Raw genomic sequence first — 25,917 nt, forward strand, 5'->3', positions numbered from 1 at the left:
AGAAATTGAATATGATATAAGTATGTTTTCTTCAGTGTGTAGTCACCTGAAAAGAAGAATCATGTTTCTGTTATTTAAGAATGAGCTGTTTATATCTACATAAGGAACACTTCCACCTGTATGGAGTCCTCCGGGTTGCACTGCTATGTTTATACAGTAGCCCAGAATGGACAAACCAAACAGTGTCTCTAGACAGGAACACTTGTGTTTTCGTGCCAGTTAGCGAGAGTTAGATAATTAGCAGCTCCTCTGCAATGAGCAGCATCAGAGAAACAATTTTGTTTTTATTTATTTAACCATAATTTACTCAGAAAAAAAACTGTTAAGATTTAAAATCTCTTTTCCAAGAGTGTCCTGGCCAAGACAGGCAGCAACACAAGTTAGACAACACAGAACAAAAATAAATAAAAATGTAAAGCTCTAAAACAAGCAGTATAAAACACAAAATAAGAGTACTACAAAGAAAAGCTAAAACATATGTTAATATATACCAGAAATGAACCATAAAAACGCAAAAAAACCCCCGGCAACTATACATAACTACAAAGACGAGGCACAAATCGGCATATAGAAGACTGTGTACAAAAATCCTGCAACAGTGTTTTGAAACAGTCGAGAGGAACCAATGAGTACAACTTTAAGTCCCTCTGCAGAAGATTCCACATATATGGAGCTGCATATATAAATGCTTGCTTGCCAAACTCTTCGTACAGACAATAGAAACATGTTATTCAGTGTTTTTACTGGTTTAAATCACTGGGCCTGTTTGTTTTTTTAGGATAATTTGGCTCCTGGTAAAAACCTCCTGAACAATGAACACTGAGGGAATTCTAACGGGAGAAGTTTCAGCTGGCTGCAATGTGCAGTCCTCACCACTAGATGCCACTACACCCCATAAAATCTTACACACTGTTCCTTTAAACCTGAGTCTTTTCTGCCGGAGCCCAGGTTTTAGTCAAGCCTGGGCCATTTCCTCACTATCAAATAGAGCAGAAATACTCATAAAAAATATTTTAAAAATGTGTGTGTTATTACTTATGATATATAAGAAATAAAAAGATACAGTAAGTTTTAAAAAGATAAATTTAATGAATAGAGCTTTACCGAATAGTTTGAAACCTCATTCATAACGTTGACATTTATATTTGAAATTAACATTCAAATGCTTTTTTTTTTAATGTCTGCTCATTCTATTTAAACCAGTATTTCTGCACCGTTGCACATAAAGATTAGGTTACACTAACATTATTAGTATTATAGTATTAAGAAGTTTCCAATAACTCAAGAGCGTTGAGTCCAAAATTTAAAAATGTATTCAAAAAAGATGGATGTAATCTATCCCACAATTTACAGCATGTTTACATCAAGAAAATCTGCTTCAATCCATATTTGTTGGCATTATCCTTTCAAAAACAATTTTACTGCAGTCAAAACACAGCTTGCTCTCCCGCTTGCTGCACACAAAAGGAGACACACATTTATATTAACAGGGCGATGTAGCAGCAATCTAACAGCATCATAAATTAAATGTTTATTCATCAAATGAAGTTGATTTAAATAAAATATGTACAGTACTTAAAATACTTATAAAACCTATTCTCTTTTGTTGTTGTATTCTGCATAATTTAGTCTCAGAGCTAAGCTGATGTTCTGTCGAAATGTTTCCCACAGAGCTGCCTGGACCTCCCAGTCATGTGTCCATACTGGTGACCAGCACATCCTCTCTGTTTGTGGCGATTAAGGAGCCAGAGGGCGACACCATGGGGCTCATTACCCGCTACAGAGGTAGGTGGTGGGAAACTACACTTCAGATGGAAGGATGGATAGAGTATCCTCAGTGTTTATCCATGTAGACCCTATTTTCCCAGGGTTTTTTTTTTTATTCTAAGTGACTAATGAGATTCATGTCAACTGCATTGAGTAACATTAAGTTAAGTTAGGGTTCAAGGTAACATTCCACCTTAAAAGTCGCCGGCACATTGAGTGAACGTACATTCATGATGCACATATGCCCCAAGAAGTGTTACTGCAGCCTGTTTCATGGTTGCTGAAGCATTCTCTTTTAATTCTGGACCAGTTTCAAAAATTGTTGTTCCCATTAGTGACAAAAACATGTGAGAATAGGGTCCAAGGTTGAGAAATACCAAGGTTACTGTTAAATAATATAGGAGTCTTGATTGAAACATGAAGAGAGACATTATGGCTAAATAAAGGTATAATATAATCAAGGACTCATACATCATTCAGCCTGACAGCTATAAAAGCTTCATATTTATGGATGTCGTTTGGCTTCTCCTTTTTTGCTACTTAGTTTTACAGCTGCATAAATGTCATAGGTTGCAGCCAAGGGTGGATTAAGCCCAGGTACAGCAAGTTCCTGAGACTGTAAACACTCAAATCCTTAGTTCTCCCCTATGGGGGCTTTGAGCAAAGCCAGAGAATAATCTGTCACTGAGATTGTTTTGTGTTCACAGTGGAATGGAGCACCTCAGCCAGCTTCAAACGCATCCTTGGCTCAGCCCAAGTCACAGAGACCAAGAACCCATCCTATGTTATCAACGGGCTCACAGCGGTAAGTCGTATAGTAGGAAGCACACACACACACATAGAGGCGAGCACCAATCAGATTCTAACTGCGCACACATAGTGTAGTTATATACACGCGCGCATTCAAAGCTAAATGGTTTTGGGAAATGCAGTCATCCACACACACAGAATTCACACACATTACCTCCAGACCTACACACAGACTGTATTTATTGCGCCCCAATCATCATCTACTGTGCCGAACCACTTCCCATAAGAGAACACTTATCGCACTCAACTGCCTTACTTAACCAGATGAATTAATAATGACAGCGGTATGTGATTTCTTTGTCCCGGAGTGAACGATTCATAAGGTTAATGCATGGTGATAATTTGGCGGTCTGGTGCTTCTCCAAATGCAGGGAGCGCATTACTTTGTAAGAGTGAGTGCCTACAATGTGAAAGGATGGGGCCCGCCTCAGTGCTCCACGCCAGTCAGCGCTGCCCCCTCCAGTGAGTATACCGAACTGCAAACTTTGATGAATGTGGACTTGCAGCTTTGAAAGGGGCTCCATTTTTTTCCCCTCTCGCTCTCTCTGTGCCTGTGTAATGAAATTACTTGGCTGACATCAAGCTTGATGTGAAAAAGTGGAATCCACTCATGGCTGGTAGATTAATGAATTATTAAAACGTGGAGAATTAAGGATGTCACTGCGAGTCAATGGGCCTTGTGCCCGTGCTTTGAGTTTGAATTGGTCTTATAATCTCTCTTGCATGCCGTCCTCTTTCTCTCACTGCTGTTACTTTTCACTTTAAACTGTGCAATGATGCAAGAAACGCCACACGATGTTTCTGAAATAGAGAATAAACATCAAATATATTCATATAAATCCAAATATAAGTCAGAATACAACAAAAATAGCGATATGAGTGATATTCAGCATGTTGCAGTCTCAGTTAAGGAGCAGTGTGAAGGATTTAGTGGCATCTTTTGGTAAGGATTACAGAGTGCAATCAGCTGTGCCAAGCGTGAACTCCCAGTTAGGATATCTTCAGTGTTCACTGTGAAGGAGGTTTTTACCAAGAGCTCCCCAGAGGTCTCTTCCTCTCCAAAACAAACAGACCAGGTGATTTAAAACAGTAAAAACACTGAAAGCAGTTTCACATTACAAATCAAAGTGTTTCTCCAGCACTGTTTGGCTAGTTGCAGACGGGTCGCTAGCCCAGCACCTGCTAATGTGTGTGTTCACGAGGAGCCAAATTGTCCACAAAGGGCTCTTCCTCTCCAAACCAAATGGACCCAGTGATTTAAACCAGTAAAAAAAAAAAAAAGAATGATTTTTCCGTGTCCAAAAATTCAAATAGTATTCAAGTAAAATATGTTCAATTATGAAAAAGATTTTGGAATATGAAATACCTATTGATGTCAAGGTCCTGTATTTCGGTGCAATGAGGGAAGATGTGAGAGATGAAAAAGATTGGCATCTGTGTAAAATACTGTTTATTGCCAGCAAGAAAGCAATTACAATGAAGTACAAATCTGAGCCTCCAAGCCTTAAAGGATGGATGGACAAAATCAAGGATATCTTTATAATGGAAAAGATTGCTTTTTCTCTGAGGTCAGGAGGAGAAATATTCCTCAAAAATGCGAGAAATGCCCTCTTACGCAGCTTCACCGTGACTGTCTGGACAATAAAAGGACACGTGGACTTATGAATACTTAACTGCCGTGCCCCCACACAGTGTTCTCTGTGGTGTTTATGTTTTGTTTAAATATTTAGAAATACTTTAAATAAAGAGTTGAATGAAGCAGTTTAACATTAAAAAAAAAATCTGCGTTTTTCCCATTCATCTTGTAGCGGGGGAGCTGCTAACTATGATGGCTGACGCAAAAACACGAGTGGCCCTATCTAGAGCCAGTGTTTGGTTTGTCCATTCTGGGCTACCATAGAAACATGGTGGTGCAACATGGCAGAATCCATAGACAAGTGCTGTGTCTCAAATCACATACTTCCATGTACTATGTGCACTATGTACTTATTGGCGTAGTGCGTGAATTTCGACAGGGTAGTGTTGTCTCGAACCAAACACAGTAGTTGTGCACTCAGCGGAAATGACGACTGCAAATTAGCTAGTTAGCAAACTAGCATTAGCATTTGCGTTATCGTTCACGGTACCAAATCATTACAGACTGCTAAATTGACCCAACAAACATACTGCTGGCTTATACCTGACAACAGTATAGTGGTGCTCAGTGCAAAAAAATGTATTTGTACAATGCAGCGCCATTTCCAGTTTGAAAAGTGGCTCCTCCCCTTCCGCTACGTAGCCAAGATGGCAACCATTGAGGGCGAGAAGTGTCCATAGTTCCACACTCAACTGCTTGACCGTTTTGAGTGCACCATCCGGGTACTCATAGTGCACTGCATTTTTCCATACTTCTCAGTGTGAACACACTTATGCACTCAAAATATTAAGTAAAAGTACAGAAGTACGCAATTTGAGACACAGCAAAGGACCCGCTGCTTATGTAGATATACTTACCTATAACCTCAAAAAAAAAAAAAAAAAAGTGAGCTCCTTCTCCCTCTCTGCATTGTTTCCCTTCTTATGGATTATTTCATCATTGTATTCTTGTATCATTGTATTGCTTCTCTGAGTATGCAGAAGAGCACTATATAAATCCAATGTATTATTAATATTATTAGAAACAGCTCATTCTAAGGTAATGAAAGACAATTATTCTGTTTTCAGGATTATACACTAAAGAAATCATGCTGCTTATATTCATTTTTTGTTGATTTCTCCCCCTAAATCCTACACACTGGACCTTTAAGTGAAGCTGCATTCAAATGGGGTCGTGTGTACCTTATTAATGAGAAGAGTCCATATGAACGCCCCCTTGCTGTAGTATTCACGACCTTGTACATGTAGGTGGATATTTTTTGAGAGCTCTGGGTCCATGAGTCCCTGTTCACAACTTCCCATTTCGTAAACACCAGCTCACCAGTTCCATTTAAACGCATCATAACACCATTTAACATCGTATCTAACTTAAAAGGAGACATCAGCAGCTCAGAGTGATTCAGCACTGAAACAAGTCGCAGCACACAGATGGTCTCGCAGGCAATTGCTCCTGCTTCCTAATCACCAAGACAGAAAGAGAGTAGCACTCAGGACTCGCCTGCAAATGAGTTCTTGATGTCTTGAATGATTTTCCCTAATTGCAAAAAAATGAAAGCGATGATTTGTTTCTCTCTTCCTTCCTGTGCAGGTTGGAGAGAGTGCAGCGGAGTGAAGTCACAGTTCAGGAATCACGAGGGCCTTGTAATGAAACTGCTGGAAGACGCCAGAGAACCACATTACAGAGGATTCTGTATAGGTAACACTTGGTGATGCAACAATTGCATATCTAGCTGCTGTGAAGTGAGGATAATGGGTCCGTGAAATGTATGAGGTGTATTTATCACCATAGAAACACTGTGTTTTCTGTCATATTAAAAAGGAAAAATATATTAAGCTTCTTTGCCAATTTTGATGTCTTAATATTTACATATTTACTATTTCTAATTATACTCCATATTTGGCAAGAAAAGCTTCAGTGTGTAGGATTTAGGAGGATATATTGGCTAAAATGGAATATAATACAAGAAGTATGCTTTTTTTAGTGTATAATCACCTGAAAATATATACAGGCACGTCTTCGTTAACTTAGAATGAGTCGTTTATATCTACATAGGGAGCAGGTCCTCGTCCACTGAGATCACTGTGGTGCACCGCCATGTTTCTGGCAGTAACCCAAAACGCAGTAAAACCCAGTAGCCCAAAACGAAAACCAAACACTGGCTCTAGATAGGGACATTCACGTTTTTGCGCCACCTGTGCGACAAGCAATATCAGAAAAACATAAATTTTTTAATGTGAAACTGTTTTATTCAGTGGTTTAAACTACTGGATCTGCTTGTCTTGGAGAGAAGAGACTGTAGCGAATAATTCGGCTCCTGGTAAAAACCTCCCAAATGCCTCAATCTTAGTTTATCAGAGACCAAAGGTGAGCTCACCTTAGCAGGTGCTGGGCTAGTGGCCCATCTGCATGAGCCAAACAGCATTGGAAAACATCCATCCATCTATCCCTGTTCTTCCGCTTATCCGGGGCCGGGTCGCGGTGAGAGCAGGCCCATCAAAGCACCCCAGACACTCTTCTCCCCAGCAACACTTTCCAGCTCCTCCTGGGGGACCCCGAGGCGTTCCCAGGCCAGATGAGATATGTAATCCCTTCAGGGTGTTCTGGGTCTGCCCCGGGGCCTCCCACCAGTGGGACGTGCTCCAGGCACCTCTGACGGGAGGCGCCTGGGAGTTATCCTGATCAGCTGCCTGAACCACCTCACCTTTTTAAGTGACACTGCTTTATTTAGTGTGTTTGCCGGTTTAAGGCATTGGGTCCATTTGTTGTGAAGAGGAGATCTTTGCAGGCAGTTTGGCTCACCTTAAAAATCTCCTGAACACCTGGAATCAGAAAAAAGGCGAACACACATTATCAGGTGCTTGTTGCAGACAGAATCAACAGTGTTGGAGAAACACTGATTTGTAAAGTCAAACTGCTTTATTCTGTGTTTTTACCGGCTCTAATCAGCAGGTCTGTTTGTTTTGGAGAGGAAGAGGCCTCTGAGGATAATTCATCTCAGGGTAAAAACTTCCTGAATAATGACCTCTGAAGGAATCTTAACCAAGTGAAGTTTTAGTCTGCGGTCCTCACCGCTAGATGCCACTTAATCCTCCTAAATCTTACACACTGCTACTTTAAAATCTACTGCTTTTAACTCCTGGGAATACACTGTAGTTTTGGGTGTTATTTCATCAAGTACTAAAAAAAGCTATAAACAATCTACCTTCCTCTCTGCATAATGCATCCAATGTGCGTTTTTTATTCCAGCATCACATCTGCAATCAGAATTGCTTTTATCTCTCAAGTGCTGTAGGTGTTTAATAGTTTTGACCTTGTGTTCTGTTGTACTTGTATTAATTAAGAGATACTGAAGTGCCAGAAAACATAATGAATATGGAGGACATCAAAACAAACTGTTATGATGTTTCATAAGGACCTGATATGCTCATTTTATAGATTTCTATTCCAATATGACACCATTTCATATCAGCAGCATGCACTGTGTCAGCTCTTTTGATTACAGGGGAAATTGTTTCACCACTTTCACCCGTTTAAATATATCATGCATACGTGGTGAATGTACTTTGGCAGATAAAGTGATTCTCATCCTGTCTGATCCTCCTCTCCCTCGCTCCACAGAGAGCTCTAAGCCCCAGAGTCCCAGCAAGCGTCTGTCTGTGTCCCGAGGCATCAAACAACTGTTCCAGTCCGCCACCAAGTTTGTTCGTCTCCTACAGAGGTAGCGCTCCATCTGTCTTACCTGCCCCAGTGTGTCTTGAGGGTATGGGGAGTAACGGATTAAATGGGATGCGATTACAACAGTGTAGACCTCAAAGTCTAAACCCTTACCTGTTACGGTTATTAAAAAGAACAGCAGTTACACTGAAGCTTCTGTAGCGTCAAGATTAGTGATGAGGTCTTTTGAACGGGATGATGTTTGAAATCAGTGAACTGTGGGAAGTGGCACATTACTGCTGGATCTTACTCACCGCAGTAGCTACAGTGGATGAATAACAGAGCTTCTAAGTTGGAAATGGTGTAAATGCATGAGTAAGAACCCCAGCATTGCTTTAAAAAAGTGGCTGAACACAGCATAGCTTACTCAAAACATTGTGGTTTGAAGCCACATGCTTCTGAGCTAAATCACAGGTTCAGAATACAACAGATACCATAAAGTTAGACATGATCATAATTGTCTTTGGTTAGTTACTCACTGTTTGATGGTGCAGGATGGTTCAGGTGGTTCAAGAGTTGTTTGACTTCCATGATTCGTAGAGAGTGGCTTGATTAGCTGTCTGACTATCGCATCAAAACAACCCAAACGAACACTCCCCAAAATAAACAGGCTTTAACATAAAGTTCATATCAGTGGGGAAACAATTCATCAAACATAAAATACTAAGATCAAACCAAACACAAGGTGGTTGAAGTCTGTATCCACGTGCCATCTTTCTCAGTCCACTAATTTCAGCACACCTGCCTTCAATAAGAGGCTCCTGTGATGCCAGGTCAGGTGACGCTGAGCACTTTGGTTAGCACCAAAAACTTCCACTAGGTGCTGCCAAACTATTTACATTAAAGTGACCCAAAACAAAAATAGGAAATCAATGGGGCTTGATAGAAACGGCACTAACACATAAACATCATTTGCATAAGTAAGGTTAAAGTCCCCCACCTCACAAAAATGTGTTTTTCACAAAGAAAGTTGTGACAACAAACAGGGTAGAGTTTGTAGTATGTTGATGTAAACCTGACCCTGGAGCTTCCTTTCACTATCAACCAAAAACACCATCGTAGCAGTTATTATTGTATGTTTAGTGCACAACAGACTAATCATCTGAGTCTGGCCCTGCGTTCCAATACCCATACTACCATACTATTTGCCAGAAAAAGAATTAGTGTGTCCCAATACATAGTATGTCAGATGCAGTATGCCAAAAGTACCAGGATGTTCTACTACATCCGGTCATATTTCGCAGTATGCATGTCAGCATGCTTCTTTGGCCATTCTGACCCACAATCCTTTGCGCAGCGGAAGTTACGTCACACTGACTGAGCTGCGTGTACAACCAACGCCCACACTTCCTTTCATACATGGTTTATTTAATTTTAGATTCTAAGACACTACATATTAGGGCTGCAATGATCTGATTATATACTGTCACGTATCATACAGTTTTGCAAGAACACAGTTACAACATTCAACTTTATTGTGATTATAGTATAATCAGTGTTAGGGTTCAACTATGACTACCAGTATAGGCAGTGTTGTAAGTGTGGTATAAATAATGAATGAATGAATATGACTAAATATGAATACACTATGGGACAGGTGTGAGCAGTATAGACTAGTAAATATATAAATACTAAAAGTCAAATACATATTAAGTAATGTAGTAAGAATGTGCAAATGTGTTACACTACAAATAAAAGTAATGTGAATGTAAGGCTGCTTCACGTGCAGACAGAATATAGTGCCAGCAGCTGCATAGCTGTGAATATATTTAACAACAAATATCTGCCAGCAACAGAGAGCTGTGTGTGAAGGGGGTTAATATGCCTACTGGTGACTAGTTCAATAGACAGGTCACTAATAATAGGCTTGGAACTGTTTACGTGAACACGTCAGTTTATTAGAAACAACAACATACATTACGACATAACAGCAACAGAGCTCTCTGACACCTCCGACGGTATGCACGACTCTGGCGAGCTTGACGAGAGGAGATTTGCTGCATCTCCGAAGTACAACAACACAGAATATTCAAATGTGGCGCTATGGACGGCGGCGGAAGTGAGCAAGAGGGTTGGAGTTCAGGGGGCAATGTGATGGCGGATGTAGTGTGTCCCAGTAGCATGCATACTGCATACTACACTACATACTTTTTAAGGGCAGCTGCAGTACATACTAAAAGTATATAGTAGAAGTATGCGATTTGGAACGCAGGGTGGGTCTGACTCAAGCAGCAACTTCTACGACTGAAAAATGAAGCCAACATGAAGTGCTAAAAACTGCAATTTCTTGAATGGCCACTTCAGGCTGGATCCATTCCCATAGGTACCCATGTTAAAATGCCCAACTTCACAGCAGAAATAAACATGTTTACAGCCTGCTACAATTAACAGTTTTGGTCTCCATAGCTAATTTCCCCATTCATGACAAATCTAAGGGGGTGAATTTTTACGTAACTCACCGTTAGGGCTGCCACGATTAGTCGACTAATCGATGACTAATCGACTACTAAAATAATCAGTGACTATTTTAGTAGTCGACTAATCGGTTTGAGTCATTTTTCACAGAAAAGAACTATAAAAGTACCCCAAAATACTCTTACTGCAGCTTCTTACGTTCAGATATTGGCAGCTTTACACACTCTGCCATGACGGTGAACTAAAACCCTTTGGTGTGAGTATGAAACAAGACATTAGATGACGCAATTTGGGGTTTGGGCGAGACAGACCAACATTTTTCAACATTTTAACACATTTTTTGATGAAATGATTTGTCGACTAATCGAAGAAATAATCAACAGATTAGTCGACAATGAAAATAATTGTTAGTGGCAGCCCTACTCACCGTTAATATTTATTAATTTGAGTGACGGGCTGTCCACCAATAGTGTCCTTGGCTTCTCAGTCAGATCCACCCTCTCTCCAAAAAATGGTCACTTCTGGCTCCAATAAACCAAGATGGTTGACGGCCAAAATGCCGAACTCCAGACTTCAAAGCGGGAATCCACAAACCAGTGGGTGATGTCACAGTATCTACATCTGTTACCTTTACAGTCTGTGTTCTGACTGAGGTAATGGTAACATTAGTCATATTGATGCCCGCCACTCTTTCACCAGTCAACCTAGTGCAAGCAGTGATGGTGGGCAGGGGGTAGGCCATACCCAGAATTTCACAATTAGGCGTAAAAAGTAGATGTGGTTCTGGACAAAAACAAAAATATGAATTGTAGCAATGTATCTTGACAAACTTCAAAACATGTCTTGAGGGGGACTTTAAGTGTTATTTACAATTATGACATCATCATCTGAATATTAATATCTTTATAAAAATATGTTTACAACTGGACAGTCTGTCAAAATTAATTTCATTTGGTCATGTCTTGGCTCAATCTCATTAGGGGCGTGTACTTGGCAACTGTGTTCTACCACAAGGAAAACATCCTGGTGACAGCTGAAGATCAGATCCCACTGGTGGAGATCCAGTGCTGCTCCACCTCCATCACCCACGACTTTCTTTGGTTTGCCAAGGTAAACTGTCAGTAGGACATGTGCTAATTCAGCACACACTCACATAAACACTGTTGCTGACTTTTAAATCCATTTGGAACACAGTTAATACACGTGTAGTCAGTGCATTGTTTTCACTGTGCTGTGTATAACTCTGGAGACATAGAGATAAAGAGATAGAGACATAGTTAATTGTTGATTCTCATTTCCAGATCGTCAAATACTGGCACGATGGGTTGATGGTCCAAAACATTAATATTTCAACAATTAACTGTCTTCCTCCAGAGTTACATACAGCACCTTTAATTATTCAGAATAATAGATTTTTCTGTGTGAATTGCACTTAAAAATTTAATGCAATTTTTTTCTTATAGTTGTCCTGTGCATGGCAACAAGTGCCCTGGCTCCAGCAGGCCCTGTCCTCGGCTCATTCATCTCCGTCGTCTCTCCTCCAGAACAGGCACAACATTTTAAGAGCTGTCTCCCAGCTGCAGGTAGGAAGTTAAGCAGCATACTCAGCATGATGGGAGGCATCAAAATGGGTTAACTGCTAGTTTAATTACCTCTTAATATCTTCTCTTCCTCCCAGTCTTTTTACTGGTGCCTCGCTTCCCTATCTCTGGCTACAAAGCTGAACCCCCAGAACTTGTGTTTCACAGCATTAATCCCTAATATCCTCATATTTATTCATCCGCATGTTTCTGTTTTACATCTCAACCTCTCTCTGCCTTCAGTCTTCCCTGGGAACAGTGGACCTGGGCCAGGTGTACTATGAACCTCTGAAAGACAGGCAGGGCAATGTCTTGCTGGTGACTTTGAAGGAGTTCTCAAACCCTCCCAGGTGTGAAAGAGGTTTTTGGTACATTCTGTTAATCCCTGTTGGACAAATCTTCTTTCCAGAGAGCACACAGTATCACAGGAGGCTAACCTCTGTCTCCTGTTTGAAGGACAGTCGCCAACTCACCACACAGCTGTCCACAGTCATGTCCCAATCATTTTCAATGAAGCAAACATTTTTAAAATCTACCACAGTGAATTTCCAATCACCCAAATAATATATGCTTAATCATTTGCCCGAGGGAGATAATACCCTAATCAAGCAGAAGGCAGGGTTTGCTTAGCAGATATGCAGAGTGATGTTTTTAGGATATCCATCCATCTGTCTGTTGGTTGTTGGTGTTATAGGCTTTGTTGTATTAAAATGAATTAATCAAACTGAGTTTTTAATTTGTTGTTCCATGTAGTTGCATTTCATTTTATTTACCCTTTCTTGTCTGCGCCACTCCAAGCCCCCCTGACCCTCCGCTCCACTGGATGCCCCTGGCCCGCCTCGAAAAGAACCGCAGCAGAACGCCTTTGCTGCCCGAGCCCACTGCCATGGACATGCTCTATGAGCAGCTCAAGGTGAACCTGGGTTTGTGTTTGTGTAAAAGAGAGAGACACGGAGTAGAAGTCAAACATCATGGGGCAGCAGCTACGTGCAACAGAATGTATTGAGCACTGAGTGCATAGAGTGCATAAAGTGATTGAGTTTATTGACTTTCCAGACTTGATCATTGAGCCGTGTTTTTCTCTCTTGTGCAGCTCAAATAACCTCAAAAGTGCAATGGAATTAGTTCAGCAAGTCCAAAACAAATTAAAGGAATACTTTAACCCCCAAATGACTGTTTGAATATCAATGACTCACCCTGAGTTACCTTTAAAATGTTGTTCTTCTTGCACAGTAGGGCTGCCCCCAACTAAGAATTTTCCTAGTCGACCAATAGTCCATCATTTAGGGCCATTAGTCGACTAGTCGCCTGCATGTTCACAATATTAATTAAATATTTAAATGACATATTTTGGGCGGGGCAACACAATGGTTTGAGTTGAAGGTGTGAGAAAGAATAGTATCAGTAACATTGTTAACACTGTGCTACATTACAGAGAAATACAAAACCGTACTAATGAACCTTCATTAATATAGGCCTATATTTTATCTCCAAGTGCACGTCACACACTGAGCGAGCCGCCTGTTAATGACGCTGTGGGCTAATGGGCATGTAGCTACTTCCATGTTTCAGATGATACGTCATGTTTGTAGTCGACCAATGAAGATGAGTTTACATATCACCTTGGGTTCGTCCTTCACCTTCTCAAAATGATCCCACACTTTGGATTTCCTGCCCGACATGTTATTAACTAGCCTGTGGAATAACCGCAGGTACCAGCCCTGGAGATTAACCTGACTCCTGTCTGACTGCTGAGCGTGGACACTTCCTGTGTCTGTCCTTTCAAATTAAATTCCCACATTGTCCAGTCATATAGGGTTTGATTTATTTTGACAAGGCTCCTAATAGAGTTTTGTTTGTTTTCTGTGACTAAGCGACCAATGAATCTTGCCGACTAATGTTTGGTCAACTATCAGGGGGCAGCTGGACTCCACAGTGAAAGAAGAATCCAAAAATGGAGAAAATTATTGATGAAATGAAGTCATAGGGGTCCGTGTTTAACAGCAGCAAAACTACATCAAAACATCCATTTACAAACTCTCACACAACTCGTGCAGTATAATTCAAGTCTCACACAGACAAGTAGCATTTTTCTCTGGTTTTAAATTGTAAGGTTTTAGCAAAAATTACACACTGGAAAAAAATAATTTCTGTGACAGGCTGTAAACATATTTATTTCTGCTTTAAAGTCAGGCATTTTAACATGGGGGTCTTTGGGGATTGACTCGCTTTTAGAGCCACACTCAAGTGGCCATGAGAGGAACTGCAGTTTTTGGCACCTCCGTGTTTCAGTTTTTCAGCCCTGGTAGTCACCACTTGGAAAAAACTGTGTGAAAATTTGCAAACGGATGTTTTGTTATAGTTCTGCTATTCTTAAAACATGGTCCCCTGTGACTTTCATTCATCAAGAATTTTGTCCTCTTTTGGATTCATTGTTCACCATGAAGACATGCGAGAAAAGCAAAGTTTTCTTCATGAATTCAATGCAACACTAAATAACTAATTGATATATAAATATTAATTTTGGGGGGTTAAGTATTCCTTAAAAGCAAAATTAGACACTCCAAATCACTGGTATCCAAACACTACATCTCTTAATCCCTAATGCCGCACCTGTTTCTCTCTTTTCTCCAGGAGAAACTATCTCTCCACAGGCACAGCATTCAGTGGGCCCAGCCTGGTCTGTACGTGGGCATCCTGAAACTGTGCAGCTCAGTGGAACAGATCAGAGTCCTGGTGCCCCAGAGGCTGCCCAATCTGCTCTGCCACACACGGGTCCGACACAACGCCCACGTGACCAGGTAACACAGTCTGAACATGTGACATACTGTGCCAGGCTCATCATAACAACAAATAACACTTTAGTTTTGTTGAGCATTTTCCAAAGCATGCTATATTGCAGTTGAAGCTTTCAGGTGTTGAAAAATCCAAATGCTTTGCAAACAATATTTCAAATGTGGTTGTTCCTGGCATAAGAACGAATGTGGTTTGGCAGCCAACTCTTGTTTCTTGGATGTTGGACTTCCACATTAGTCTTCACCCCGTTTGCAATTGCATTACCTTACAGCAATATGATATCATGCTAAATCAATCTGAAAATGTGAAAAAAGCTTTAGAAAAATGATCTGCCTTAACAGTAAGTACAAGCTGGGCAGGAGTTCCTGGCACAGCTTCACCTACATCTAAGGTGCACGAAGAAGAGAATGAAGTCTAAAGAGGTCAAAAACTCTAGCAACACTAGTGCAAGACCAACACATTTTGTCTTGTGGCCTTCATCAGGGTAGTGCAAGACCACTGCAATGCAATAAAATTGTTCTAAATATTACAAGCGTTGCTTTAGTTTCGACCTTTTTGAACATAAAGTACATGTAATCAGATCCTAATGGGGCACAGCATGCATCTGCCCTCACATAAGCCTTTTACAGCACTGTTTTGTTAACTGCATCACCTTTGTTTGACAGAGAGGAGTGGGCATGGCTTCAAAGTCATGTTTACACCACAGCCAATGACAGCGTTCCGAACCTGTTGAGCAGCGAGGACGAGAGCGTGATGGAGAGCAGCGGGCTGGTGGAGTTCGTCAGGTCTCTGAGAGCAGCAGTCACACATCTCCTGACGAAGCTCAACATCCCCCTCTACAGGGTAAAGATGGATTCAAACAGCCACCTTGATATTCTCCCATCTGAACAACACCATTATGTTTAGAAATGATAAGATTATTCTGTATTTATTCTCCATGTTAACAGATTTTAATAACATTTGGATGTGTTTTTGTGTGTGTGACAGGCGTATCAGTATGGTGTGTACACCCGGGAGCTGCTGCAGTTTGGAGACAAGGTATCCATGGTGCTGCTGCTGCCTCCCAGTGAGGACTTTAGCTCCAGCTACTGGCCTCTGGTGGGGACCAAGGAGCCTGGGCTCACCATGCCCCTGCAGATCTTTGAGCTGGGTAGGTGGAGAACTATAGTCCACAGATATGGGATCTGTCTCACATCAGTGTTTTTCAAGCAGGCTGATAGAAAGGGCCCACAATAAGAGTGAAAAAGAAAAAGATTCATCTAACTGAGACCACCTTTTGCCCTCGAGGATACACTAAAATGCCTGGTTTGCTTTTGGTAATAACAGCATGATGTCCCGCGGCTCTTTTAAGTGAAGAAAAATAGCTGCATCACATAAGAACAAAATGACAGAAGTCATTTCATTTCATCTGACTAAGATCAATAAATGTGTCTCATCTTCAAAGGGACTCAAGTACAGAATTTAAAATAACCCCCCAAAAATAACCCATGAAATGCATTTCAACAATTGCAGTTAGGTTGAAAAGTATAAAGCACACTGAGGTACAGTTTGGGTCTTTTGAAGATGAGTCACTTTCATTGTTTTTCCTTCTCTAATTAGTCCTTTGATCCTCCTGTCCATGCACTCTTTAGAGTTTGTTTTGACTCTAATTTAAATCCATCTTTCCTTTTGACCCTTCTTGAAAATTCCCACGCTAAAGGTTTGGTAAACTGCACTAATGAGTTCTGAGGCTTTTTCTCTCGGCTTTAAAGCTACGGGTGGTAATTTTAAGAGAAAATAACAATGTCATATTTGCTGAAATTGTTACTACATCGTGACAGTTGTGCATAAGACAGATAAAGTGTGGAAAAAAGATCATGTCTCTGTCCTCTTAGTGCTTCTAAAGGCATTTTCAAGAATCCACTGCGCCTGAATGAAAACAACTAATCAGCCTCAAATGCATCTGTCAATCACTGCACATGACTTGCGGTCAAACGGTCAAACTAGGCAGCGCTGATGACATTTTTATTTCTCACCTCAGATGTTTTCAGAAACATATTTTAGTGTCCTGCTTAGCTGCAAAATGAGAAAGTTTGCTCCGTTTGCTGTGTTTTGTTTTGGCTCAACTGTTTTCAACATGGCAGCTGGGTCACAAACTCTCCATACACTAAAATATGTTTCGAAAACATTTAGTCATTCATTCCGTAACAGCTTATCCTGCCTATCTCAGCCTATCCCAGCTGCAATTGAGCAAGAGGCGGGCTACACCCTGGACAGCTCGCAGACAACCATTCACGCTCACATTTACACCTACGGCTGATTTAGAGTCACCTGTTAATCTAAACTGCGTGTCTTTGGACTGTGGGAGGAAGCTGGAGCACCCAGAGAAAACCGACGCTGACACACGGAATATGCAAACTTGCAAAGGGCTCCCCCACCCCGGGTTCAAACCGAGAACCCTCTTGCTATGAGGCAGTAATGCTAACCATGGCAACACCATGCCGCCTTTTTTGTTTTTGAAACATTTGAGGTGAGAAACAGGCAACGCAGTAACCGAATGTTGATTCATATTTAATTAGCGCCACCAAGTTTGACCGTACACCAGCAGTGATTGACATGATTGACAGCTGCCTTAGAGACTCCTCAGCTCTGCCTGGTTGTTTTTGTTAAAGCGTGATGGATTCTTGAAAATGCCATCAGGCACAGATTTTTTTTTTCCACAGATTATCCATCTCATGCACCACTGTGTGACATATAGTGACAGTTTCAAAGTCATTTTTTACATAAAAGTTACCAACACTAGCTTTAAACCTGAGAGAGGAAGCCTCAGAACTCATTACTGCACTTCATCAAACCTTTAGCGTGGAAATATCCAAGAACTGTCAAAAGGAAAAATGGTATTAAATTAGAGTCAAAACAAACCCAGAGGCGTGGATGAAAAGGAGGATTAATATTTCAGCAAACATGACCAAGAATTATTTTTATTAAAGTTACTGATTTTGGCTTAGATGTAGTGATTTCCTTTTTCCTCTTTGACTCTGCCTCATCACCAGTTCACTTCTGGACGTATGAACGGGACTTCCTGTCCCAGTACTGCCAGGCCTGGGTGAGGCTGGAGCTGGACACTCATCTGGCCCAGCAGGCTCTGCGGGAGGCTCTGGACACCAAGGAGGTGCAGGAGGCCCGAGAGCGCCTGAACCACATCACAGAGCTTTCCCAGGTAAGATCATGAAAGCAGAAACGTAAGACAGCTCAATACTTTAAAGAACTACTTGTAAATCATGCAGTACAGGACTGTTTTTGTCTGCTTTTCTTTTTATACATCTTTTCTTCTGTGATTAATTTGGGTTTAATGAGGGAAATGAAGGACACATCAGTGTATCTGATTAAGAATAGCAGCACAGATATTTTGTATTTTGACCATTTCACTGACAGACCAGTCCCTAGGCAGATGTTTGTCGACTTTATGACATTATCTGTGACTCGAAAAAGGCATGATTAAATGACTTCTGCCAGACTGAAATTAATTCGGCTGCTTCAGTTTCTGTCTTGCTCATTATTTTCCTGTCTCTTCAGCGTCTGGATGTGGTGTGGAGGGATGCCCGCTGGATCATGGACTGTCTGCAGTGCGTTCGGTCCAAGCAGTGGGTTGGGGCTGTGCCTCTAGGCCTGGTGATGGGAGGAGACCCGCCGCCACGTCCCGATGGCGAGGAGGAGGAGAGTAGTTTGACCGCCAGACTGACGTGGCCCCATCGGATACAGGCACAGAGAGCAATTGCAGGTACAATGATGTGGGTGCAGATACGCATGTATTGGACTATATTCCAGTACCATTTTCAGGACTGAGACAGTGAAGGCTGTCATTGTAGTTAAATTATACATACAGTGTGTGTGCTCAGTTACCATGTTTCAACATAGTCAACTATCACTGAACTCTCATCTCAAGATATTTGAAGGAAAATGGGTTCTATAGGTATCCACAAGTCTTCCCGAAACTTGAGAGGGCTTGGTCCCAGGAAATGTTTTGTTCCTTACCTTAAGTAGTCCTTCATTAAAGCTGTATACATGTCTTTTTACGGAAAAGTACGACAAGCCTATTTGAAGAACTATGAACATTTAAACAGGGCTGTTGTGGGCCTCACAATGTTAGTATTGTATTAGTCTAAGCATATCACATAATTAGTAACATTAACTGTAAAATAAAAACCAAAGAATATCAGTTTGCGATTCATTATGTCTCATATTGGCATAGGTTACTACTCACCTCTGTATTTTAACACAATAATCGAATTCCTGAAAGTAAATTACGGCTTTTGGTTTTGGGGTCCCACCCCTACATTTTCATTGGCCCCATCTGGCTTCCCGTATGAAAATTTTCTGGGGGTGTCGCTGAATTTGAGGATTAAGATTTTAATTTCTTCCTGTTTCCCTTTCAGAGTGTTTAGTCACCGCAAATCCACCAGATGTCATCTCTGCCGAGATCTCTGCTCCGTCAGGAATCATGGCTGTCCCTGAAGAGGCCACACTGTTATTGGAGGGTGTCGCGAAGGGAGGATACCCTGTAGACATCACCGCCCAATCAACTCTTGACTTGACAAGCCTTGGCCAGTCAGAATTAGGATGTGCAAGCGCTTTAATCGAAGCTGGATTGGAGCCTGGGGCTGTCGCACAGCTTGAAGGAGGGTACACAGGTTTGGACACACAGGAGTCCTACAGCAGTGAGCAGGACTTTCCTTCCAGCATCACTGAGGTAATCCAGCCGATGGAGATGGCAGAGTTGGTGGACATCTTGCCCACGCTGAGTCTTATCGAGGAGGAGACCCCCAGTGGCCCGTCCACACCATCAGTAATGGATATGCTGGAGAGCTTCGGACTGGGGATTGGTGAAAGCAACACCTTCTTTGATTTAGAGCATTCAAACTTGATCAACGGGGCGGAGTCTCTGTCACAGCCCAACCTGCACTATAGCCGCAGCAGCAGTGTGAGGGAGACACAGTGTGAAATTACAGACACATCGGCCTCTCATGCAGCGTTGAATGCCACAGCTGGTGACGTGCCCGTTATCAGCTGGGATTTTCCTCCAGAGATTACAGAGACTCTGCAGGTTCCCATCAAGGGAGCGTGTCTTCCACTGAGAAACCAGGTGGAGTGGGACAAACCAGCTAACGGTTCATCCTGATATCGACTCAAACGCCAGCCTACTTTTGAACTTGTATCACTTTAAAACCAAATTATAGGGTTTCAGCACAGACAGAAAATCCTAGTTAGACTTTTTGGGTTTGGAAATGACTATTTTTCCAGTGTCAAACTGCCCAACATTAATATATTAATGTTAATATTATTATTAAAGTAGTACTTCACCCCCCCCCCCATTACCATTTGTATATCAACTACTCACTGTGTTAACTTGAATTCATGAAGAAACCTTTATTTTTCTCACACGCCCCCAGTGAACGAAGAATCCAAAAACGGAGAAAATTCTTGATGATTTGGAGGAAAAGTCCCTGTTTAACAGCAAAACTTTATCAAAACTTCTTTTTGAAAACTGTCACTCATTTATCCATTCAATAAATGTACTTCCTAGTCAGATGCATTTTGCTTAAACCTTAATGTTTAAAACTAAACAGAAAGTAAAACATATCTATGCCCCTTCAAGGCCAGAGTCTATTGACAAAGGAACACTTGAGTCAAATAAATCTTTATTTCCGTTTGCAGAATTATATTTGGCGGTATGACTCTGTTCTGAGGCCTCTCTGCCTCACACACATATTTGGAAAGCTTAAGGTGGAAACTGCACACCTCTCCACCCTTCTGCATGCCTACGTGGAAAGCCTGAGGCAGAGATAGCACACCTCCCTGCCCTTCCATGTGCCTACATGGAAAGCCTAAGGCAGGGAGAGCAGCAGCAAAGACCCCCCAGGAAAAGAACAGAGCAGCATCAATGACAAACAGAAATGACACTGATAAGCCAGACACAGCATGAAAAGGAGGAGCTGGGGTGGAGGCGGGTTGCAAAGTGACTTGCAGAGGAAGCAGCAACAGTAGGCAGGCCAGAGCAGTTTAAATAGGGCGCCCTGAATGAGATGAGGAATCGTGATCTATCAGCTGACTCCCTTCCATCAATCAGCTGCTCCATCAGTTGATTGGACTGAGATCAGCTGATGTAGCTGGGATGTGAGCTGGGCTTCACATCATGTCCTGCCTGGACTAACACTATGCTCAGTTTTGGGTTTTAAAGGGTTAGTTCACCACAAACAAGCTAACTCATAGGGGCAGTAGTAGACCAGCTGCTCCTGTGTTCAGAGAGGTAAAATTGCGTTTTTTGTGAGGTTGAGAGCGCAGATAAGTTTCACTCTCAGTTCAGTTTTAAATGCATGTCATTAGGAAATACTGATCACATGACTGGATATACGAGACTAGAGATTATACTGTGCAAGTTGTGTGAGAGTTTGTAAACAGACATCTTGATATTGTTTTTCTGTTATTAAACGTGGACCCTTTTTACCTCAATTCATTAATAATTTTCTGGAAGAAATATTGGGATTCTTTGATTGCCAAAGAGACAGGGGGGAAAAGTGTTCCCCACCATTTTTTTTTTTTTTAAGATATTTTTTTGGGGCTTTTTAGCTTTTAATGTATAGGACAGACAAGCGTGAAAGGGGGAGAAAGAGGGAGTGACATGCAGCAAAGGGCCACAGGCTGGAGTCGAACCCGGGCCGCTGCGGCAACAGCCTTGTACATGGGGCACCTGCTCTACCACTAAGCCACCAGCACCCCGTTCACCACCATTTTAACGCAACACAGAGTAATTGATATACAAAAGATCATTTGGTGGGTGAAGTATCTCTTTAACTGCTGTGAGGGAAAATTCAAGTGACATCTACAACTTCATCTAACACATGATTTATGTCATTTGCACATTTCTGTGCCTGTAGTTTCTTTTTTAATGTTCAGTCCATTACAGCTTGTTGTGTGAAAAACCCTAAGCTACTGTAGCAGTTTTTTATCACTTATGCCTTCATCACTCACTACAGCACAAAGCAGCATTGCTGCTTGATGGAGCTAGTAATCAAACTCATGAAATGCATACAACTCAATAAAATGGAAGTGTTTGCTTTGCAGTCCATAAAAAGCTGTTATACTGTATGTGTAATTGAATTGTTTCTTTTTGGTTTACCTGTGTGTACCTTCATTAACAATATCGATATCCAAGTTTTGCTTTGGCTGAAACTTTGATATCTAATAAAGGAATGAAAATTCAGACAAGGAAAGTCTAAAGACAAAATGTGGGTGCTGCAAGAAACCCAAACCTAAGATGTCAATTTTAGGTTGTGAGAAGGATGTAGAGGATGATTTCTTTTTCAGTTTCTTCAGTCCTTCACTACAAAGACATATTCAAAAATCACATCTTTAAAGTTTCCGTTATTTGCTTGCATTTGTCTACTATGTAGCATGTACATAACACAAAACAACAAATGTTTTGTAGGTCTCAATATGTTAAGGAACATGCAAGCCAGTCATGTCAGTTCTTTGTTTGCTTTGAAGGAGATTTGGCCTCGTTGCATCTGTATTTGCTTTCTTTATCTCATTCTGCTTAGCATCCAGTCAACTAGAGGTATAACTACAGCCAAGGAAACTTGAAATGTTAAATGTTTTGGGAGTATCCAGAGAGGGAGAGAATTGTGCTGACAGTTCATCCCAAAATCATTTACATATTTTTCCTCTTACCTGTAGTGCTATTTATCAGTCTAGATTGTTTTGGTGTGAGCTGCAGAGTGTTGGAGATATCAGCCATAGAGATGTCTGCCTTCTCCCGAGTATAATAGAACTAGATGGCACTCAGCTTGTGGTGCTCAAAGCAATGTCTCTTTCCAGAAATCATGACCCAGGGGAACTGCATCATAGAGCAAAAGGAAGCATGCATGTACTGCCATTTCACCTAGCACCACTGAGCTTGCTAACATTAAAGCTTAGCCAGGGAGGACGCCATTAATGTTCACGTCTTGTGGTGTCATGAGAGTCTCATCCATGAGTAGATGCACGCTTCCTTCTGCACGTTGATACAGTTGGTGGGTGTAGTTTGGTTAAAAAAAATAAAAGATAAAAGAAAAAGATTTCTGGAGAGAGACACTGCTGTTGAGTTTTTTGATGTCATTTTTTGGGGGGCTTTGAGCACCACAAGCTGAGTGCCATCTGGTTCTATATATACACAAGGGCTGTCGAGCGATTAAAAAAAATTAATGAAAGTAATTACATGCTCCGTGATAAATTCATCTAAATTAATCGCATACATCAACCTTTGTTGTGAAAGTATTTAAAGAATTTCAATTCAAATTAATTTTGGCAGATGTGTCGTAGTAAAGCTGCTGGATTTTGCAGACAGTTGTTCCCCTGTCCTCTACCACTCACACTGGTCTGCAGTCCATTTTGCAAGGGAGTTAGTCGGTCACAGGAAGACTTACTCAGTTGCATCTGAACCCATGTGACTTAGCTTATTAACATTATCTTATTCAAAGTATAATCAAGTGACATCCAAATAAACAACTCGTTACTAAAGTAACGTGAAAATCTAAATTCAGGTCAATTGATTTGCTTCAAATTATTCGTTATATATGTATTAAATAAACGTTACGATGATTCACTGTAACCCTGGCCAAATTACTGCAAGTCTCGACAAAATCAAGTGTTGCAAATGAATGTACCAAAATTAAATTAATAAGTTTCGTGAAGGAGCTGGCACCAAGCGGGAGCAGCCAACACCACAGGGCTAACCAAAGTAGCGTAGTTTTTTAGCCTAGCTTGTTAACCTTAGCTAACTTAGCAGCGTCGAGCGAGGTGGGCGTGTTTAAGCAACCAGGCTTAATTTGGCCTGCCTCTTTGACCATTTTTGATTGGCCGGGAGTTGGGCGGAGTCAGGCACTGCCAAGATGGCAACGGCCAGAGCCGGCTACTTTGAGCTTCAAACCCGCTCCTCAGAAACCAGTGGGTGACGTCACGGTGACTACGTCCATATTTTTATACATTCTATGACGCTTTGCGTTCAGGATTTAAGTTCTCCGATGGTACAAAAATTCCTTACTGCAGAAATTGCAGTGAAAAGGTCCATCATGTGACAAAGCCACTGTGGCCTTCAATAACGCACCAGGTCAAAGTGCACCACAGAGCACGAATGATCAGCGTTATTTTTTTTAAACCTGTTATTTTTTCTGTTATTAATTAATCAAAATAAAAGTGTTATTTTGACAGCCCATATATATACACTGGAGAGAAGGCAGACATCTCTACAGTACATATCTCCAACACTCAGTAGCTCACACCGAAACAATCTAGACTGATAAATTGTGCTACAGATAAGAGGAACAATGTGTATTTTTAATTTTTATGGGTGAACTGTCCCTTTAAAAAGGACCATTACCACATTAATATTGCAGACTGAAATTTTAGGCATGTGTAAAAAGCAGCAGAGTGAGGTGGGTTTTCCAGCTGAACCTCTGCTGTTGTTTCTTTCCAACAGAGCGGAGAAATAAAGCACTGTATTGGAGGCATACTGAAAATACAAGAACAGAATACAGTTGAATGAAACAGCTTTTCCTTGCAGCTTAGTGCCTTTCAATAAAAGTCCATATATATGGCTATTTGCACCAGGACTCTCTTTTTTTATTATGAGCTATTATCTTTAGTAGGAATATTATAAATAGTTAAATGATTCATACATTTAAACATAATGCACATGTTAATCACATTTTCATAAGGTTATGTATTAAACTGTTAAGAGGTTGAAACTGCCCAACATGTTGTTGTTAAAATCCTATTAAACACTGTCTGCTTTCACAAACTACTTCAGCATTCCATTTTTCATTTATGAGGTGATCTGTTTTTCCTCATTTTCTACCATTTCTAAAAAAAGAAATCTGTAAAAAGAGGAACAAAGTAAATGTCTGCAGCTCAACATTTTAAGGCCCTGCAGGCACACGGTTCACTTCCACAGGTGCTTTCACTTATTCTGCCTAATTAGACCTCTTCTCAGGACTGTGTGGGCTGCACACAATGAGATTGACGTCCTCTCACTCCCCAGTTGCACTCATTAATGCCAGACAACTTGAATGTCTTATATTCTTATTGCTGCTTGGAAACCATTTTTGGAGAATATGAGGTATTAAAAAAAATCTAGTTGAATAATCTGTGGAGGGTTTTCTTCCCTGCTGTGTGAGCAATTAGTAGCCTAAACTGAGTAGATGTACTTTGTAATGACATTTATATGATAAGGGGGCAGCTACAAAGTGATATATTAAATATTAAATTTCTAATTAACTTAGTGCCAACTCTTCCCAACATCAAATAGTCACCAATTAGGAAATCAAAGCAGAGCGTCATCAGTTTTTTCTTCCTGAACTTAACAGCCACAGTTTCAGTTTCCCCGTAAGTACTGGCAGGGCTGGGAACTTACTACATGAAGTTTAGGGGCATCTTCTGGCAGAATATATTCATAACTGCTTTAATTCGTTTATAATTACCTGAAAATAAGAAACATTGTTTTTATTACCTGAGAATGAGCAGTTTCTATCCATATACGGAGCAGGTCCTCTTCTGGGGAGTCAGCCATGTTGTAGTACAGTATCCCAGAATGGACAAACTGGCTGCGGTTCTCCTACACACCAAGCACATAGGAGTCGTTTCAGTTCTGGAACCTCACCACTAGATGGCACTAAATCCTACACACTGGACCTTTAAATTACAAACTAAATGTAACTGTAATCGTTCAGAGGGAGAGGTCTACTATCATGGACATCTGTTAGAATGCATTAGCCACTGAAACTTTCCTTTTGCACACAAACATTTATTTCCAAACTCAAATTGCAGTTTAACATAAAGGGGGAGCAAACACGCTTGGGTTCGAATCTGAAAGACACAAACACAAAATTAGAACTTTAGTCAAATTAAACAAATGTCCATCTTAATAAGGATAAATGATCACACACTGGATAAACTAAAGAGAAGGAAGCTGCTCACCAGCAATGCCACACCATGTGGTGACGAAAGAATGAGTGCAATGGTGCACTCAGGTGAAGTCAGTCAGGTTAATGAGTGAACAAAGGGGGAAAGGAACCAGTCAGGAGGAGAGGAGAGGAAAGGAAGTCTTTACAACAGGTATTGAGAAAAAAATCAGAAGTACAGTTATTAATCAATATGTTGGTGAATACAAAGGGATAAATCCAAATG

The 25,917-nt window shown here is 41.0% G+C and overlaps 1 protein-coding gene across 2 annotated transcripts in view; it reads left to right on the forward strand.

The window, feature by feature from the left end:
- Positions 1 to 24,527, forward strand: part of LOC125879897 (ankyrin repeat and fibronectin type-III domain-containing protein 1-like) — a 35,128-nt gene extending 10,601 nt beyond the window's left edge. For both annotated transcript variants that reach the window (XM_049562047.1, XM_049562046.1), the window contains exons 5-19: positions 1,672 to 1,785; positions 2,475 to 2,572; positions 2,949 to 3,039; positions 5,801 to 5,908; positions 7,832 to 7,931; positions 11,323 to 11,452; positions 11,806 to 11,925; positions 12,166 to 12,272; positions 12,721 to 12,835; positions 14,557 to 14,723; positions 15,384 to 15,561; positions 15,706 to 15,868; positions 17,751 to 17,917; positions 18,274 to 18,478; positions 19,134 to 24,527. In XM_049562047.1, the coding sequence (XP_049418004.1) occupies positions 1,672 to 1,785; positions 2,475 to 2,572; positions 2,949 to 3,039; positions 5,801 to 5,908; positions 7,832 to 7,931; positions 11,323 to 11,452; positions 11,806 to 11,925; positions 12,166 to 12,272; positions 12,721 to 12,835; positions 14,557 to 14,723; positions 15,384 to 15,561; positions 15,706 to 15,868; positions 17,751 to 17,917; positions 18,274 to 18,478; positions 19,134 to 19,876 (2,606 nt within the window). In that variant the 3' untranslated portion in view covers positions 19,877 to 24,527. The remainder of the gene's footprint in view (positions 1 to 1,671; positions 1,786 to 2,474; positions 2,573 to 2,948; positions 3,040 to 5,800; positions 5,909 to 7,831; positions 7,932 to 11,322; positions 11,453 to 11,805; positions 11,926 to 12,165; positions 12,273 to 12,720; positions 12,836 to 14,556; positions 14,724 to 15,383; positions 15,562 to 15,705; positions 15,869 to 17,750; positions 17,918 to 18,273; positions 18,479 to 19,133) is intronic.
- The last annotated feature ends 1,390 nt before the right edge of the window (positions 24,528 to 25,917 follow it).

This window comes from Epinephelus fuscoguttatus, linkage group LG19, assembly GCF_011397635.1.
Source record: "Epinephelus fuscoguttatus linkage group LG19, E.fuscoguttatus.final_Chr_v1".
NCBI classification, from domain to species: Eukaryota; Metazoa; Chordata; class Actinopteri; order Perciformes; family Serranidae; genus Epinephelus; species Epinephelus fuscoguttatus.